General features: G+C 40.0%; 1 protein-coding gene across 6 annotated transcripts in view; it reads left to right on the top strand.

Annotated features, from left to right (window-relative positions):
• The first annotated feature begins 1,569 nt into the window (after positions 1–1,569).
• ATE1 (arginyltransferase 1) overlaps positions 1,570–18,747 on the top strand; it is an 85,160-nt gene continuing 67,982 nt past the window's right edge. For 2 of the 6 annotated variants that reach the window (XM_068689047.1, XM_068689045.1), the window contains exons 1-7: positions 1,792–2,000; positions 3,488–3,551; positions 5,050–5,112; positions 5,847–5,950; positions 6,898–7,170; positions 12,778–13,010; positions 15,714–15,842. In XM_068689047.1, coding sequence (XP_068545148.1) covers positions 1,895–2,000; positions 3,488–3,551; positions 5,050–5,112; positions 5,847–5,950; positions 6,898–7,170; positions 12,778–13,010; positions 15,714–15,842 — 972 coding nt within the window. In that variant the 5' untranslated portion in view covers positions 1,792–1,894. Of the gene's footprint in view, positions 1,723–1,791; positions 2,001–3,069; positions 3,092–3,487; positions 3,552–5,049; positions 5,113–5,846; positions 5,951–6,897; positions 7,171–12,777; positions 13,011–14,534; positions 14,664–15,713; positions 15,843–18,747 lie in introns of those variants that run through there. The other 4 variants (XM_068689049.1, XM_068689046.1, XM_068689044.1 and 1 more) reach the window with 4 other exon arrangements.

The raw sequence follows: 18,747 nt of genomic DNA, 5'->3' as shown, positions 1-18,747 counted from the left end.
TAAAAGGAAATTAAGTGTATCAGTTTTCCTCTCGTGAACCTGTGCAGGCTGTGACCAATGCCTGTGTTGTCTTTCAGGTGGTTCTCAGTAACTCCCAGAGTAATCTCCATAATTTTACGAGGTACTGAAGTGATACCGGCAGGCCTGTAATTGCCAGGGTCTTCTTTCTTGAAAACTAGAATGTTTGCCAGCTTCCAGTCAACTGGGACCTTTCCAGATCCCCAAGACCATTGAAAAATATTTGAGAGGTCTCACGGTGACATCAGCCAGCTCTTTGAGTACCCTGGGATGAATCCCATGGGGCCCTGTAGACTTACACGTACCCAGCTGGAGCAGCAAGTCCTGTACAAGTTCGGTGCCAGCTGGCAGTTTATTGTTCCTGCAGTTACGGTTCTCCAACTCAGGACTCTGGAGGTCTCGGAGCCCATCCCTGATGTTGAAGACAGAGGTGAAGAAGGCATTAAATGTCTCTGTTTTATCTGTGTCTGTTTTTATGAGGTGACCATCCTCACCAAGTAATGGACCAATGGTCCTCTTTTTGTTATTAACATATTTTTAAAAACCCTTTTATTGTCCTACACCGTACTGGCCAGCTTCAACTCTAATGAAGCTTTGGCCACACACATTTTCTGCTGGCCATATGCTGTGTTTTTCCACCTGAGCTCTAGAAGATCCCTGCGTATCAAGCTGACCTTCTGCCCTGCCTGCGTGCCTTTCAACATTTTGGAATTGCCTATTCCTGTGCTCGTAAGATGTACTCAAAAACTGACCAGCACTGATGGACCCCAATGCCTTCGAATGCAGCTTCCCAGGGGCCCACCCTAACTGGCTCCCTGAGGAGCCTGCAGTTTGCTCGCCCCGTATCCAGGGCTGAAATTGTGGTGGCAGTTCTCCTATCACCAAAAATTTGACACCTGCCTACTTTACGGTCATTATGGTGAAGATGGCCACATGTGTTTGGCTTTGTAACTTAGGTAGGATAGCTGTTATTAGGTCATAGCTTTATTGTCTTTAAAAGAAAAAAAACTTTGTCTCTAGAAAATGTGCTTCTAAGCATCATCTCTGGAGTTTCCAAGATTTTTTATCTTTAGGACTCCTTTTATCATTATTTAGGGATTTATATTATAGAGACTGAAGTAATGGGTACTGAGTAATGAGAACAATCTGAGCATTTTTGGTCATCTCCAGTGAGCTGAGAGCTGTGTTTGTTCAGGCTGTTCATGGCTTGTCCTGAAATTATCAAGTTATTCTGAAGGCTAGGCTGAAAAAGCATCAAACAGCTCAGTGAAATGTGGCTCAAGAGTATCTCGCACTGCTGTAAGTGAGCAGCAGATCAGGTGTATTGATGCCTGTCCGTCAGCGGGGCACTGAGGCCCTCCTCTGGACGCTCTCCAGGGCCTCGATGTCCTTGTAGTGAGGGGCCCAAAGCTGAAGCCAGCGCAGAGCACAGGGGTCGAGCACCTCCCCGGCCCTGCTGGCTGCACCATCCCTGACACGAGCAGGGTGCCGCTGGCCTTGCCGCCAGCCCCGGCCCCTTTCCCCGGGCGGCTCCGCTCCGTGCCCGCGGGGCTGCGGCCGGGCGGGGCGCTGCGGGGCGGAGCGGGCCGAGCCGAGCCGGTCCGAGCCGTGCCACCATGCCCGGCGCGGTGGTGGAGTACCGGGGCTGGAAGCAGGGCGGCCGCTGCGGTTACTGCGCCTCAGCGCAGGGCAAGGTGTCCGCCCGTGAGTCTGCCCTCAGTAAAGATGGAGGGAGGCGCCGGGGAGAACATGGCGGGGCCGCTCCTCCCTGCCGGCTCCGCCCGCGCCCTGCCCGCACCCAAGATGGCGGCGGCGGCCGGTTCCGGGGGGCCCGGGGCAGCGGGCAGGGCGCTGCCCTGAGGCGGGAGTGGTGGGCATGGCGGCGGGGGGCGGCGGCTCGCCCAGCATCGTCGAGTACTTCGGCGGGGAGGATGGCTACCGCTGCGGATACTGCAAGAACGAGAGCGGCAACCTCTCCCACGGTGCGGGCCGGCCGCGGCCCAAACGGGCGGGGACCGAGGGGCTGCGGGCTCCGAGCGGGCGGCGGGGCCGGGGGCAGCCGCTGGGCAGCGGCCGCCGTCCTCCTCCTCCTCCTCCTCCTCCTCCTCCTTCTCCTTCTCCTTTTCGTCCCCTCAGCCCTTCCCGGCCCCTCGGTTGTGGCCTGCGGCGTGGGGCAGCGCCCCGAGCTCCTGGTGTCGGGGTGTCTGAGCGCTGTGTGGAGAGCTGAAGGGGGTGATTGGCGTGCTGGGAAAGCTTAAATTTTCTATGTAAAGGTCAAATGAGCAGCGTGGAGGAAAAATGAGGACGGTATTACTATCCAGTGAACAGTGGTACCTCGAAATTTGTGTCTTGCTGTTGGGATAAGAGAGGGGAAGAGCATGGTTGTGGGGGACTTGCTTCTTTCATCCTGCCTTTTGGGGAAGGAATTTGTCCCACCGATAACACAGGTTACATGAGATATACCTGCATGGCATCGGGCTCTTTGGGAGGATGGTGCTTGCCCTCCGCCCTCTCCGTTACCAACCTGTTGTGTTGGGTGGGAGATCAGTCACTGAAACCCCACACGTGCTGTTCTCTAGTGGGACAAGCATGAAGGAGCGGTGGTTTTATTCAACCTAGAAAGCAAGTGTGCACGAACTCTGTAGCTTCAAACTTTTGCATGATGATAAAAACGTGCTAGTTTAGGACCTTTTCCTTGTGCACCTTCATTTGAGTGCCAAACATGTCCTGTGATGCTTCTTCCTCCTCCAGTGGAAGGCATGTAAACGTTAAAAGTGTTCTGCATGTTTTGAGTATCAGATTTGAGCCTGCTTGTTCAATCTAGGTTGTGTTTTAAGGCCAAAACCTCATGTTTCCCAAGTGATTTCTTCCCAGAGAGCAGCAGCTCATCCCCATGGTGATGCTCAATGAGTTTAACGCCATGGTCAGACAAGTTTTTTGGGGGGAAGCCAAAGAGGAAGTGAAGCCTGCACTTTTCCTTAATTTGCTGGTCCAGAGGTGGCAGCTCCCCGAGGTCTGAGCTCAGCAATCACCTCCAAAGGTGCTCCCCAGGAGGTCCCTGGAAAGGTGCTAGGTGAGCCTCAGCAGCTCTCCCTGAACAGCTCTTCTCCCCCAGCGTCTCTCACTTGGTTTAACGAAGTTAAGGAGCGCTTCTAAGTCATTTTGTTGGTGTATTGTAGGGAAAGGTAACAGGTGGATACGTAAACTTTTCACTTTCACTTTTAGAATAATGTACTTAGTTCAATCCAAATATTTATGTCGTTGCAGCTTTTTTTTTTTTTTTATATATGGAACATGGCATTGAAATAAGTAATTGATGAGATTTATCAATATGCCAAGTCCTTGAGAGACATCTCTTCAAAAGTCAATATTAGCTGATTAATTTTACAGTTATTTATGTAGAGCTTGTTATATTTTAATGTGTTAAAGCATAACGATGGTCAGTCAAGTGTATTAATGTTCGTTTCAGGTATGTGGGCACATTCGATGACAGTTCAAGACTACCAGGATCTCATAGATAGAGGATGGCGAAGGTAAATTTAAAAATAAAATAAAGTTATGCCTTTGTAGATGAAACTTTGTTTTGATTCAATTTAGAATCCAGATTTAAACGTTAGGTTTTTGAAAGCAGTTAACTAGCTTCCATAAAAGGTAGGAATAGAAATATTTGTCCTATGCTCTGTGACTTTTAAAGCATGACACTGTTGAACAGGGGAAAGGATTCTCCTTTTCTGACCTAATATAAATATGGTGATAATAAATTAGTCAAGATCATGTGGGAGTTACAACTTTAATTATTAAACGGTAAATATGTCTTTACAGCATACTGTATTTAAGGGCAATATTCTTTTAAAATATTCTTTAATTAAGCAAATACTGAGTGTTATGCTCCTTTTTTTTTCCAGTAGTGTATATGCTGGTTTAGATTACTTCTATTCTTGGTGTTGCACTTTAAAAATGTGCATTAAAGTCAGTCCGTCAACTTTGCATCTTATGCCCTTAAAACAGGTGGGGAGGGTGGGGGGAATTTCTGGAAGTTCAACATCTTGAAAAGCTTGAATGTTGAGCATTTAAGTGCCCCTCAGTATCGGTTATTTTCAGAAAGTTGTAAATAAACTAAAACAAATTTCTGTCAGTATCCTGTTCCTTATTGCACAGGAAAACAAGTGTCTGCTTTAATAAGGACAATTTGGTGGCTTCAGGAGTGTTTTTAAACATATCTGAATGTTCTCTCAAACACTGGGTAAGAAAATGATAGGCAAGCAGATAAACAGATCGAGAGCTGCCAACTGAAAGCAGTGCTAGGATCAAGGGCATCTCTTGGCCACAACCAACAGGCCTGAGGATTGGTCACCAGGTGCAAATTTGATAAAAGACCTTTTTCTTTGTCTTCTGTTGTAATGCTAGGATTCCTGGAAACTTAAGTGCTGAATATATTTGGGATCTTATATTTCAAACTCCTTTCTGATGGGAATCTGATCGATTTTGAAAATTCATGTTTGCAGGGGAGTGTTTGCTTGTTTGTTTTTTTTTTTCCCTCTCCTATTCTAATGGAGTATTTTGACCACAGGAAATATTACTTCTCTTCTTCCTAATACCTGTCTTTAGGGATATGTGGACTGGTATTTTATTATCGGTATTGGAGCTTATGCTGGAGTTCTAACGTGGAGCAGAAATAAAAGAATGTAACATGTGCAAGGGTAGCTCATCACATTCTTCCCAGTTAGATTTTTGGGAAGGAGTCTGGACTTTCAGGCAGGAATGTGCTGGAGAATCCAAGGTATCATTCTGATACGTAAAGAGCACAGCAGATACAACATGCTTTTCTTAGTTATGCTCTATGATTAAATTTGTTAATTAATAATCATTTATTTTAGACAGTATTTAGTATAATGGCAAAACTAAAAAACTTGCTTCTTGGCTTTTGATATTCTTTCTGTAAGAATTTTTATTATTTAAACAAAATTTCTGGTTTTCCATTAATTTTGTAGTACAAACAAGAAATAAATGCATATTTATTATTTTTTTTAGAAGTGGAAAATACGTCTACAAACCTATCATGAATCAGACGTGTTGTCCTCAGTACACAATAAGGTAAGAGAGCTGGGATGTAGTGCTGTAACTGATGTGACTGTTTAAAATGTGTCCAACCATTTGTGTTTACTGCTTTAAATACATAAAAGCAGATTAACTTTTGAAGTCTTAATGATACTAAATATATTCTGTTGGGTTGGTGCACAGGCAGGTCAGTGGCTCTGTGGTGTTGTCAGTGGCTCTGTAGCACTCCACTGTCAGCAGTCTGCTCAGTGCATGCCCTTTGTGTCTGGATTGCAGTCTGGGGCAGGAGTCCCCTGGCTGCTCTCTTGTTTGATGGTTGAGGTGAACCACTGTGTCTGTATCCCCAAAACACTGCTGTAGTAGCCCAAATAAGAGAGGCGATCAGTTGAATAGGTATGAATAATTCTGGAGAGGCTTTTCTGCTGTTAGTAGTTAGAATCAATGCTGTGTATATAAGATGGATAAGTGAAAAATTGTAGTGTGCTAGCCTCCTAGGAAAGTTTATTTTCTGCAGTGCTTCAGCCACCTTAGCTCATTTTAGTGATTATAGTATCTGTTTATAATGCTATAAAATGATATTATGGAGTACAGGGCAACATAACTTCTATTAACTCAAGAGTGTAAGAGTGTTGATAAAATACTTGATCGCTTAATATGTGGAAATTTAACAATTAATTAGGAAATATATACGTATTGTAACTTTTTTCTTTGAAATAATCTTTCTCAAAATAAGTAGTCATAACTTCTTTTTTTTTTTTTCTTTTTTTAAGATGCCAAGCGTTGCGTTTTCAGACTTCCAAATCTCACAAGAAAGTTCTGAAGAAAATGTTGAAATTTATTTCTAAAGGGGATGTTTCGAAAGCGGTGAGTGAAGGTAAGAAATTCTTAGTGTTCGAAATGAGGATCAAGACTGATTGATTGAACAACTAATACACTGGTGTTTTCTCTTCATGCAGCCCTCTTTATAGAGGGCTGGCTAAGTTGCGCATTTGCAGCATTTTGAATCAAGGGCGCTATGCTGCCCAGAGAACAAATTGTGGCAGATGACTTGCTTTGCCACAATTTCATGGAATCACAGAATGGTTTGGGTTGGAAGGGACCTAAAAGACCATCTCCTTCCAACCCCCTGCCATGGCAGGGACACCTCCCACCAGTCCAGGCTGCCCAGAGCCCCATCCAGCCTGGCCTTGGGCGCTGCCAGGGTTGGGGCAGCCACAGCTTCTCTGGGCAGCCTGTGCTAGTGCCTTGCTGCCCTCATTGAATTTGCTCCTTGTTGAAGGATGTTTACTTACTTTCTGCTTAGACAGGCTTCTTTTTTTTTTTTTTTTAAACCTGAGCACATTCTTTGTGGCTGGTTTGATCAGATTGTCACTTCTATGACCGAGGTAAAAACAGTCTGGAGATTACTAAAGAAGGACAGTAGGTGGCAGAGAACAGGAAGAGCAAACAGGGAAGTAGAGTTTCTGGCAGGTGACTGAAAAGTCCCATTCTGTTTATCGAACACCAAACCCTGCTGTTCTCTGGTAGAGATCCTGTTGTATTTGTTCTGAAATGCTATAATTTCCCACTTGTAGATGTGCAGTGCGAGATTAGTGAAGGCTGCCCCATTTCCATGTAGAAAATAAATTACGCTCATTTATGAGTTGGTGCTAGCAATATAGGGTCATAAAGGAAGATTTCTGTTTTCAGACTATTCCAAACTTTATGTGTTGGAAAACAGTTGTAAAATTGGAAAGAGTTAATATTGACTTTAATTGCGCAAAGTCTGAGCTGCAGTTACAGCGAGAGAAATTAACTCATGCAGTCATTTCTTATTTACAGAAGAGCCTATGGATTCCCATATAGAGGATGTAGTCCCGAGCGATTTTGCATACAAAAGTGAATCTCAGGTCAGCCAGACTGAACTGACTCCCTTGAACGAGGATCACGCAGAGGGAGTGGAGAATGAAGATAAGGACAAAGTTGAAACGAAAGAAGAAGTGAATGTGAAGAAGGTGGAGTCAGATTCTCTTCAGATACCTGTCGATAAAGATGCAGCAGGCCCTGGAGAACCGTCACATTCTTCTAAAACTGTTCATGCACCGCCCAAGCCAGGTAGTTACACTTCTGGTGGCAATCAGAATATATTTTCAGTATTGGCATGTTGTTGAAGTGTCTCTTTTTTATATTGCCTGAAACAATTCACTAATTGTTTTTTTATTTTTTGCCAATTTATGGGATCATAGTGCATAAATTGATAGGTGCTGCGTGTTACTTGTTTTCTTAGTTTTTCCTGAAAATTGCATACATTTTCATCATACGAGATCGAGTAAGATCATCAGAAGATCTAAAAAGAATACCTTAATTATTGTTTTAACATTTCTTCACATCCGTAGGTTGTCTTGTTATACAAATTGTGCAGTAAACACCCCGTGAATACACTCCTGTAATAACTTAAGACACTATTATGTTTTCATATACTGTTTGCCACAGACCTAAGTGGCACTGGAAGTAAATTCAGTATATTAACGTGGTTTTATTTCTTAGGCTTAAAGGAAATTTATTTAGAAGAAAACTATTCAAACATATATAGAGAGGGATACTTCTCTATAAGCAATGGCATTTTCTAGTTGAGGTTTTTCATCTATTTGGGAGCTTGCTTTGTTTTATGTTTTGGCAAACTTTATCTTAGAAAAGCAGTGTCCCAGTGGATGTGAAATTATGAAAAACTGCATTAATTTCTATCTTTTCCTTGCTGTGAACTTAGTATTACATTTCTGTAAGGAGGTACAGTAATTGTGCACTGAGTAAGGGACCCTTGATCATTTCACTTTTTGAAGCATTTCTACACTGCTAAAGCTCTCATGTTAAAAATTGAATGTAAATGCATGTTCGTTTCTAGAGTTTTGTGTGGAACTGTAGGGAAATATTGATGACATTTTAAACGTAATTCCAATATAGTAATTCTAATAGCATGGTCACTTTTTTTCCCCTAAGGTGGATGTTATCTCTTAACAAGCTTTTGCATTGTAATTACAAAGATTTCTGAAATACTGCGTTTGGACGGAGTTCAGACACAAAATCTTTACCCTAAAAAAGGACAAGCTCATTGTCTGCCTGTAATCTTTTCTGCCTCTGCACCCCTTGCTGTGGCACGAGAGCCTGGAATCTCCATCTGATGGCAGTGGTGTTAAGCTTTTTGCACAGCTTGTTGTGACAGGGTAGGTGGTGTGTCACAGCTGGTGGGTAATCCTCTTTGTGCTGCGATTGGAGCTGCTGCACGTGCGAAGGAGTCCTTGAGGGTCTCTGGGGAAGAAAAGGCTGGGAAGTACTGCTGATGGGATGCTTGTGCAGAGTGCTGCGGGTTGTCTCTCTTACAGCTTCTCGTGTACCCTGTTCTTGTAGGATGTGGTAAGGGGTTGATGGATTAGAGCCAGAATGATTCATGCTCGTTAAAATAACGTGAATGAATGCTTGTTTCAGGTGCAACCAATTGCATCAGGTTTTCACCAGCTTAACAAGCAATTCTGCATCTAAACAAAAAGGAAAGTTTTCCAGAAATGCTCAGTCAGAAACCCATCGGTGGGTTTCATCAGTGCTGCATAGGATTGGTACTGCTGCAAGTTCCTGGAAAATGTATCCAGAATTTTCCAGACTTAATTTTATTTTTCAACTTTATAAAACACAGTCAAACTTTTATAGCCCTGCTGTGCAAATTTTCACAACCCGCTTGTTTTTTAAGTAATTAATGAAAAGCTTTACTTTATGTAAACTTCCACCTACGTGGAAATTGACAGCAGATGGCAGTCTTGGGTAAAGATTATTGGTATGAAAATGGCGAAGTGCTGTCTTCAGTTATGTTAAGAATAACCTTGGGTAAAGCTTCAAACATAGCAAATACAGATAAAGGAAGTTTGAAACATTGTTTGTACTGTGTTTCAGAAAAAGGGGGGTTACTTTTACGGCAGAGAGATAATCTTTAATGTGCTTCTCTCTGCAGGGTTTAAATTGAATATAAAGGGAATAAGAAATGCATCAGAAAGCTTATTTGATATTGCTTTTTTTTTTTTTTTAGGGTAGGTGGTGTCACAGGTCAAATTTAGTTTAAAATTTTCCAGATAGAAAGATGTTTAGCTTTCTTTTTGGAAAATGTAGACTTATTCCGTAACAAGATTGTTTAATTGCATTTTTATTCCTTTATAAACAAAACAGGTCATTGTCCTATAGGAATAATGGGCTGTTTCTGCACAGTTTCAGATAGAAAAGAAGGTTTGCTTATGTCTGCACGCGCGTTCATTGTTTTAAGAAGTTTTTCTAGCTAACTTACAGCTTATAGAAGATACGAGACATGAAACAGACCCCAAGGCAGATGAAGTGCTGTAACATTCTTCAAATTTATCATGGGTATTTTAAATAAACTCTTCCACTGACTTTTGTTTGCCCATGGTCAGATCCCATAATGTCTGTAATTTCCTCGGAATATTTGTCCTTTTCTGGCGAATGCTTTAGTTGTACGATGAGACAAATACTCAAGAAGCATGACCGAGGTAAGGACACTTGATGTAAAATTGGCTGGTTCAGCTGCAGGACGTCTGGAGAGCGCAGAAGCAGCGTTAGCTCCCTTTTGGAGTCCCTGAGATGCCCTCGACACTTCAGCTTTTGTGGAGCCTGTGTGGAACAACCAGGCTGGGGCTTTTCTGGGAGAGCCATGAAGAGCTTCCCCAGGAGTGTGCTTACAAACTGGTTCAAGAGCCATTTTCAAAAGTTTTCCGTGGTTAATGTAGAGAACGTCCTTGATTGAGCAACCACCAATATTGGTAAAAATGTATCCTGCAGGTCAGGGAAAGGGCATATGCGTAGGTGTATAGTTTGCTTTATTGCACATTTTTTCAGATTTTAGATTTTTTCCAGTTCATTATTTTTCTTCCTGTTTTGGAATGTATCTCCAAAAGAGGACCGTGGTGTTTCAGTGTGGTTGAGGCAGCATTACTGTGCAAGTCTCGTCTATCCTGCAAGTTCTGAGCAGAGGATGCTGCAGTTTGGGTAATTGTGGCTACGTATCCTGAGATCAGAATAACCTTCCCCAAGTCCTAGGGACTTCACAGGTCACTGCGTCTTGATCCACTGACTTGTGGGCTTTATGCAGCCAGGGTCAGCATACTTTATGCTAAGAAGCAATAGCAGGACACTAAGAAATAATTTTCAGTGGCTTCGAATTCATCAGGTTGCAAGTAAAATCTGCTTCCCTTACTCCAGTTGCGATTACTGTAAGCTTGTTCTCATAAGACTGTTATTTGGTTTCTATTTTTTTTTTCTAACTCTAGAGCCTGTGCTTGGGATTTAATTAAAATAATTCCATTAATGGGAAAAAAGCATCTGACAGTACTTCTTTCATCATTCTGACTGCAAAATGAGCTGGGGAAAAAAAAAAAAAGTGATAAACTAGTGGTTTTCCCTTAAATAAAATACAATTTTTTCAGTGTAGTAATAGTAACATAGTCACCAATACCAAGTTTCCTGACAAATACCTGGTGTGGGTTAAGCCATCACATTCTGTATGGTAGGTGTGTTAAAAAGAATAGCTTACTGATGCCTGAAAATTGATCCCAATATGTTTTGACAGCTTCTGTGTTGTATCGGTGAAGGTGGATGCAGGCAGTGGCTCCGAAGGCTGCAATTCCTTGCTGGTGAAGTGAACCTAAACATCAGTGAGCTTTTAAGATAGCAATGCTCTGACCATTTCCAGTTAGCAGAGCATGCAGCTGTTCACCCTTGTCCATGGGGAAGGTTTGAAGTGGGTAGAGGAGAAGAAAGATGTCGCTGTTGGCTAGTAAATTACTGGTAAGAAGCAGGAGACGAAGGAAAGAGCTCTAACCACGGTTTTGTAGGGGTTATGGAAAAAGTAATTTCCAGGCCTCTTAGAGAGTAAAGTGGGATAAGCCACAGTTAAGTCTGGGTTTGGATTATCCTTTATCTCCTATAAATATTAGCAGAGTTGGAAATGCGTCGTCTTAATGCTTCAGATGAAAGCACCTCACCAGTCAGGGTACATTCCCATCTGAAAAGGTCAGTCAGTCTTTCAAAAGTTGCCAGTGTGTCGTTTCCCAAATATATGGGTTTGGGGAGAAAGCTTATGGCATAAGAAGACTACTTCAGCACTTTGTCATAATATTTGTTACAGTTTTTGTTCTGTGCAAGATGTATGATTCTGTATTTCCTTCTGTGGGAGTAGTCTTCCATTACTCCTCTCCTTTTGAAATCTTTAATATTACGGCTCTTTTTTGGCCTCCAGCTCAACTACTACTGCATGTAAAAAATAACATAAAATACAGAATTAGAGTTACTTTTGATTACATTAACTGGCTGATAATATAAAAATAAGTTTCCCCTCTGTGTGGAACTTTCTATATTGGCTGCTATTCTGAGACAGCTATGTGCTGAAACTTCATTCATTCTTTCATTGCTGTTTTGAGCAGTGCAGCAGGTTCATACAGCTCTTACCCAGCTTCTGGAGTGGAGTATGATGCTCAGTTACTTGCCTGTGCTACTTGGAATAGCTGATAACGTTGTACAAAGTTAAAGAATAGGTGAAAGATGGAGCGATAGGAAGATATTTCTTGTTTCTGCAAATTTTTAGAAATCTGGATTTATGAACTTACAGCCAGTATCAATTAAATACTAATATGGGGGGAAATTGCTACCTGTAAATAGATGATTTGTTTGGTGACTGTCCTTTCAGTGCATCTTGTGGGTGGAATGGAGACCGGGTATCTTTTCCACATTGAAATAAGTTCAATATTTGTATAGTTCTCCTAGTCTCATATCTTGACTTTTCAATCTTATGTTGCTACCCTAAGTATAAAATAATTCTGGACCCTTTATTAAGGAATTTGGGTCAACCTACATTTTTATTTGTGTGTATCTTTGGCTTTTCCTTTAAAGTTAAGTTCTTGTAGTGCCAATTACTACTGTCCATGGTGATTCTTTTGTTTTCTAGGTGTGACTATGTTTTAAGTAAATAGCATTTCACTAATAAAACATTATGAATGGTTAAAGATACCGGAGTAGAGTTAAACTGATAGAAGTGAATCTACTAGTAAAAAACATATCTGAATATTATTTTAAGAAAAGATATAAAATTACATGGCCTTTTGCACCTCTTGCATGACGTTAGTGGTGTTGGCTGTATTTCTGTGTACTGTGTGGGGATTCTAGGTGACAAGAAATAAATCCTTTTTCTTTTGGTTTCTGTAGGGGTCTGTTGTGTAGCAACTTGGGTCTCTTACACACCAGAAGAATTCTCTTTATGAATTTGATGATTTTGTGGTTGTGGGTTTGTTTTTGTTTTTTCCTTTAATTATTTGAAGCTGATCCTGCAGCTGTTTGGATATAACATATCACAATACCAGGCATGAAATAGAAGCTTTGGTTTGCTTTTGAGAGAAGAATCTGGCATAATGGTTTAAGGACATGCTTAGGGGGAAGTCTTTTCATATTACTTTTAAAATATATGCTTGACTCTGGCTTAGACAGCTAGAGAGGAAAAGCTCATTGCAACTTACTTGGGCATTGAGTGTTGCCAGTAGCTGTGAATGACCACATGATGTTCAGACCATGGTCTGCAGTTATTGGTAATTTTAACCATTTCTTTTCAGTTGTCATATGAGGGCCACTTGTTTGTTGCAAAATGTGGTGTTTAATTCTTTGCTTGTGTCTTTGAAGGTAAAGGGGCTGATCTGAGCAAGCCACCGTGTCGAAAAGCGAAGGACATACGGAAAGAAAGAAAACTGCAGAAACTCCTTCAGAACCAGATGGGCACACTTGAAGGCTCTCCACTTCAGGCAGGACAGCAAGCTCTCCTCTCACAAAACTCTAAGACTCCAACAAACCAACCCAAATCTATTGAAGACTTCATTTTTGTCTCTTTGCCTGATGATGCACCACACAAATTAGAGGTAATGGCTCATTCACTGCTGTTGAAGGCAAATTAAAGAGAAATCTTGTTAAGGAGTTTTTTAAACTCTGCAAATGCTTAGGTGCTTAGTGTCTGTGACTTTGCTAACTGGCTATAGATTAAATCTTAAAATTATGTGGTACATCATGATGTATTAGGTACAGCTGAGTTCTGTGTGACCACAAGGGGGTGTTCTTGCACTTGCAGTCAGTTGTAGAAGAGACAGTACAGTTAACAAAATACTTGTAAATTGATTTCATACCGAGTGACTTGAAAATGAATGGCTGTGAATTAACTGGGTGCTGGATCATTAGAGAGATTCAATATTTAGTTTTGTGGTAATAGTTAAACTATTTTCTCTATTAAAGCTTGACAAGAAAGCAGTAACTGTTCATAAAACTAAACAGATAAGAAGAAAGCTCTTCTTTATAAATGTCAGTGGTACTTGTTGATGTCTTTGGAAGCCATTAAAGTAATGGTAGAAAATTTGCATAATATCCTGGTTGCAATCAAATCTTTGTAATATAGAGACAGTCGCTTTTTGACTTCCTAACGTTTGTTAATCATAAACACAATATTTTTCTTCTTGAAGCTGAAAAGCTTTCAGAATCTAAGCAAATTCCTGTAGCTGCTGATTATCAATGATGGTATTAAAAATTAAATTTTAAATATCTTTTTGTTACTCACTTGAAGTGATGACGACCTAGAAGATGCACCTTAAATAACTGATAAGAAGCCATGAAATTGATCTATTTTGCTAACACTTCCAATTTTTTTGATGAGCCATATAACAGAAGTGTAATAGCCTTTTCTGAACATTTTCATTTAGAAGATGTGGGGAAAATTAAAAGAATAATGGTTCTAGCAGTGCTTTCTTTTGTTCTTTACTATGTCTGTCAAGTGTTTTTTTCTAGAAGCAATAGTTATTTGTGAAAATGGAAACATACTGAAAATTATGTGGGTTTTGAAATGAACGTGCCCTTAAGACACGTAACTTCCTATTAAAATTAACTCATAATTGAGTACGGGAACATTGTTTCCTCTTCCTCTTTAAATTTGAAAAATACCTGGACATCCCTTTGGGATTCTTGCAATGCAAACGTGGTCTTATCCAAAGAGCACAGATATGAGTCTTCCAAATATGTGGATCCTTCAAGTGTATTTCAGTGTGGTAAGAAACTTCAGGAAGAGAAAATTTGAAAATGTACAGAAAATCTCTTTAAAATGTCATTCTTTATAGCATTTGTTGGTAGTATTTCTTGAAAACTACTCGTGTAGTTCCTGCAAAGGCATTTTAGTTGATTCATAATTTGAAAACCTTATGTGTCAATCAGTGTAAACATAAAAGCCTTCAACAACCTAAATTGAGCCAAAGAATTGGAAGGCTATTGTGTAATATTAATCAAAGTGTTAGGGTTTTTTTGCAGGAAGTCAAAATGTCTCTGTGTCATGATGCTTGTATGTGTTTAAATGTATAATTATTGTGTGATATTGTAATAACAAATGTGTTTAACTTCTTCTGAAGGTGAGGGTGGTGAGATCATCTCCACCAAGTTCACAGTTCAAAGCCACATTTCAGGAGTCTTACCAGGTCTATAAACGTTACCAGATGGTTATTCACAAGGACCCACCTGATAAACCAACTATAAATCAGGTCAGAAGGCCAAATGAATTTTATGCAAAGCTCAGCTTCCCCTCCATTTTATGTGTCTTGCATAGATTCTAGGAGAAACAAACGTGGATTTTATATTCATTTTATACTCAGGGGAATGTAGAATACTGTATCAAATAAAATCAACATTCTGAAAGTGCAAACTTTTGATATCTCTTTGCGAGTGCCACAAATATTTGGTGTTAATTGCAGACTGAAGAGCTTAGAAAGTTACATGGGTATGAGTAAGAGATGGAGGAGATGAAGCTTTTGGAGATAGATGTTGTGGGTCATATAAATAGAAATTTCCTAGGAAATAAAAATGGCTGGGCACTTATCCTGATAAGTAGTCTCACTGTCTGTATTTTGAATGCATCCCTACAGAAGAACAAACATGAGAGGCCAACATGTGAGCGAAGGAATCATCGCACAAACAAATTGTTTAAGGTTCGCAGAAGTTGTATAAACCACTTCAAGAAGTGATTAGTGCACTCCATCTAAATTGCACATCTTTACTGCTTCTTGTAATGTCTAGGCAGTGTGTAATAGTTAACTCGTGTCAGGCATACTGCCTCTCAAACACTTAAAAAAAAAAAAAATAAAATATATATATATGTATATATAAAAAATAATTCTGGAGTTTGGAGGAAAAAGTACATAGCAAGAATATAGAACCGCTAAACTGGGGACAATAAGCGATATGCCATTAAAAATAATACATTTTAAAAATTCTTGAGGTTGTACAATGAAAATACAAATTTTAGTTGATTTGTTAGGTACTTGGTCAAAAAATAGGTTGAGTAAACCGGTGCTTTGGAGTGTTCTAGTTTTACAGAACTTTTATTCTTTCATGGAGCTATCAGCAGTCAGCTTAAGGTTAGTGTTAGTTCCCATATATACTTTTCCCTGTAGGAGCTCTACTTTTTAAAGTCGAATACTGACTTCAGAGGCTTTGAAATGGATAGGAGGAGATCTTTCACTAGCCTTACCTTCAGAAGCATATTTGATTCTATGCACTCAAAATAGTATGCTTGTATTTTCCTTGCTCTGAAGGTGAGGTTAGTACCTGTCTCCTTTGAGGACCCACAGTTCAAATCATCCTTCAACCAGTCAGCCACTTTATTTGCCAAGTATCAGATGGCTATACACAAGGACACAGCTTCTGAATGTGGCGAAAATGAGGTACAGTTCACTGCATGCGCCTGCACAAAAACATTTTTTACTGTACAGTTAAATGACGGGAAATGGTATCTCCTAGAATGATTCTAAATGTTAAAGCATGGAGTTTCAATCTGGGAGGGAAAATGTGTTTTCTAGCAAACTTCCATGGCTTTTAGTAAGCTTCTGTTGTAGGCTTTGGCCCAGGGGAAGCTGAACTGAAGAGGGAGGGAGTATGCGTTATCATAATTATCATAACTCACTACTAACGCTTAGTTTTAGTTAAGTAGAATTATTTGTACATGATTTGTAAAGAGGTTAGGGAGAGATTTCTGTTGGAAATGGGATAATGGTATGGAAATGCCTTTTGATGACAAGCATCTTCCACTTTAAAGTCATTTGTTACTTCTTTCATCTTTGTCCATAAGTTTTCTTTGTTTCACTTAATAGGTTAAGGTTTTAAAAATCTCAATTTCATTCACGTTCCATTGTTAAGCATACCTCTTAATTAGATTTCAGCTTTGCAGTAGAAATAGGACGAAAATACTGCCATCAACTGGTTGCCTTAGACGTAATGAGAGTACACTATATATGAATAAGGCTGCTTTTAAAATAGAAAAAGGTGTTTGCATGATGCTAATCCTAATATAATAAGGTGAAAAATAATAATAAAACACTAGTGGGGTTCTAAACAAGCAGCAAGTCTTTGGTTCTTTGGCAGGTGCCCCAACGTTTTCATTAGCAGAATTAACAAAGCTGGTATTTTGGATCTCTCCTTTCTATCTGCTGCAAATATAAGACTTCAATATTGATCAATTCTGTCAGACCTTTTGGTTCTTGAGAGCAAGACTTGCAGAAGCGATACCTAGCAAGCTGTGGCTGCTTTCCAGGTAGAATAATAAAACCATATAATCATTTTTGGCTTTAGCTCAAAAGAATGTACGGGGAGCATTTTTGTAAGATCTGTGTAATGCTACTGTGGGAAACCATAAACTCTACTTCACTTTGTTTTGTAAAATAGCAGAACTCATAACAATAAGTACTAGTCTCTGCCTTTTTCTTAATTACTGACATAAATGAGGTTAATTATAATCTGGTAAAATTGGAAACGTTGAGAAAGTCTGAGCTATTTACTGGATTGGTAACAAGCATTACCTGGGCTGATCTGGGACCTCATTTGCCTGCTACAATGAATGTATTTCAGCCTTATTGCTGAGATAGAACATGTAATCTAGCGTGCTTTTGCTCTCAAAACTGTTACTGCAAAGAGACAGTGGTGAGAACTTCCTAATTTTATATTTTCTTTGTTCAGAATTACAGATGATTTTTAATACACTGCTTACTCCCCTCATGAAGAATCAAAGGCACTATCACCAGGGCTGCTTGCAGTTCGGTTCTGAATGGCATCTGGCACTTGGTTCATCTAGCCCTGTTTGGTCAGAGCGCGTGGCTTGTTTTAGGCTTGGGTTTGATAGCCCTAATCACCCATATATACATATATATTAATCTTTTTTATTACAAACTGAGGGAGTCTAGAGGATTAAAGCTGTTTAAAGATGTACATTAAAAAATTCCGCCCCATTAAGGTATAAAGTCTAACACAAGGTAATTCCTAATGAGGAAGGAGATGGATTTCTCTTCATACTGCTAGGAGTTCACTGGGTTTTTATCGTCCTGTTTTTCCCTGTTACTTGTCATAGGTGTTTCTTCTTTTTCTCTGGCGTCATGTCTGGCTTAGTACAATATTCCAGGGGAGACAGGAACTTCTCTGAATCTTCTAGTAAGTGTAAAAACTCAGTCTGGTGCTGGTGGGTTTTAACGCAGATCCTTCTAAAACACTAGAAATCGTGTTGGGTGTGTTCATCTGACTGTCTGGTTAAGAAGGTCTTGCTGTTGACAGTTATCAGGCACCAAAGCTCAGTCACCTCAATCAAAAGCATTTTGTAATTGATCCCTGGAGGAAGTAAAGTGAAGAATACATTACACAAAATGTATTTTTGTATAGGTTAGAAGCCGTAATACTGAATCTTTGTAGGAGGAGAATTACTGGAGTCTCTTTTAAGAACAGAAGATAGTAAGTAGGGTAAAACTGGTCCAAGTTTTTTAGAAGGACAGTGGAAAGTACTGTTTGAAAGACCTCAAATCTTTTCTTCCTCTTTTTCAGACTTTGTAATATATCATACAGACATTATGGAGCCAAGTAATTTTTTAAGTAAAGGTAGAATGAAATTCTGTCCTATACACAGGGCTTTTTTCAGGGCAGTAACAAGTCTGCTTTGGGTTTTAAACTGGCAAACATCCAGGAATTTTTTGGATCTAAAATTAAATCTATCTTTTAATCTGTGCAAGCTAATATAACTGTGTGTGGCTGATGAACCTCCTTCGCTGATAAGCCTCCATTTCAGGGAGAGTCCTGCACACTTTCGTGTTTGGAAAGCTTCTAGTTTAGGAAAAGTATTTAATTTACATTTGGCTGAACACTTCACATTCAGAAACCTGCCTGTATTTAAATTCATAATCCAACAAAAATTATTGTGGGTCATATTAACAAGTTCTTTTTGGAATATATTATTAAATTGTTGGCATTGCACTATACTGTCTGCCTGTATGATCTACTAGACTAGCTTTAATATTAACAGTATTACATTAAAAGGCAATTTTAGGAATAGACTTATAATTCTGGTGATTTGAAAATAACACTAATGTGGAAAGTTATAAAAAAAAAAAAAAAAGTCACTATTAACATAAGGTACGTGAACTGTGAAGATGATTATTGCTCAATGAATGTGAAAGAAGGCCCTCTTTTTGCACCTATGCAATGTGTATACATCTTTTGATCGAGATATTTATGTGATGGAGGGGACTTCAGTACCGGCAATGCATGGAAGGCTTAATGCCAAAACTTACTTAGAACTTTTAGGCGCTCTCT

Source organism: Anas acuta, chromosome 7 (genome assembly GCF_963932015.1).
Source record: "Anas acuta chromosome 7, bAnaAcu1.1, whole genome shotgun sequence".
Taxonomy (NCBI): Eukaryota; Metazoa; Chordata; class Aves; order Anseriformes; family Anatidae; genus Anas; species Anas acuta.
This window is presented reverse-complemented; position numbering and strand designations above follow the sequence as displayed.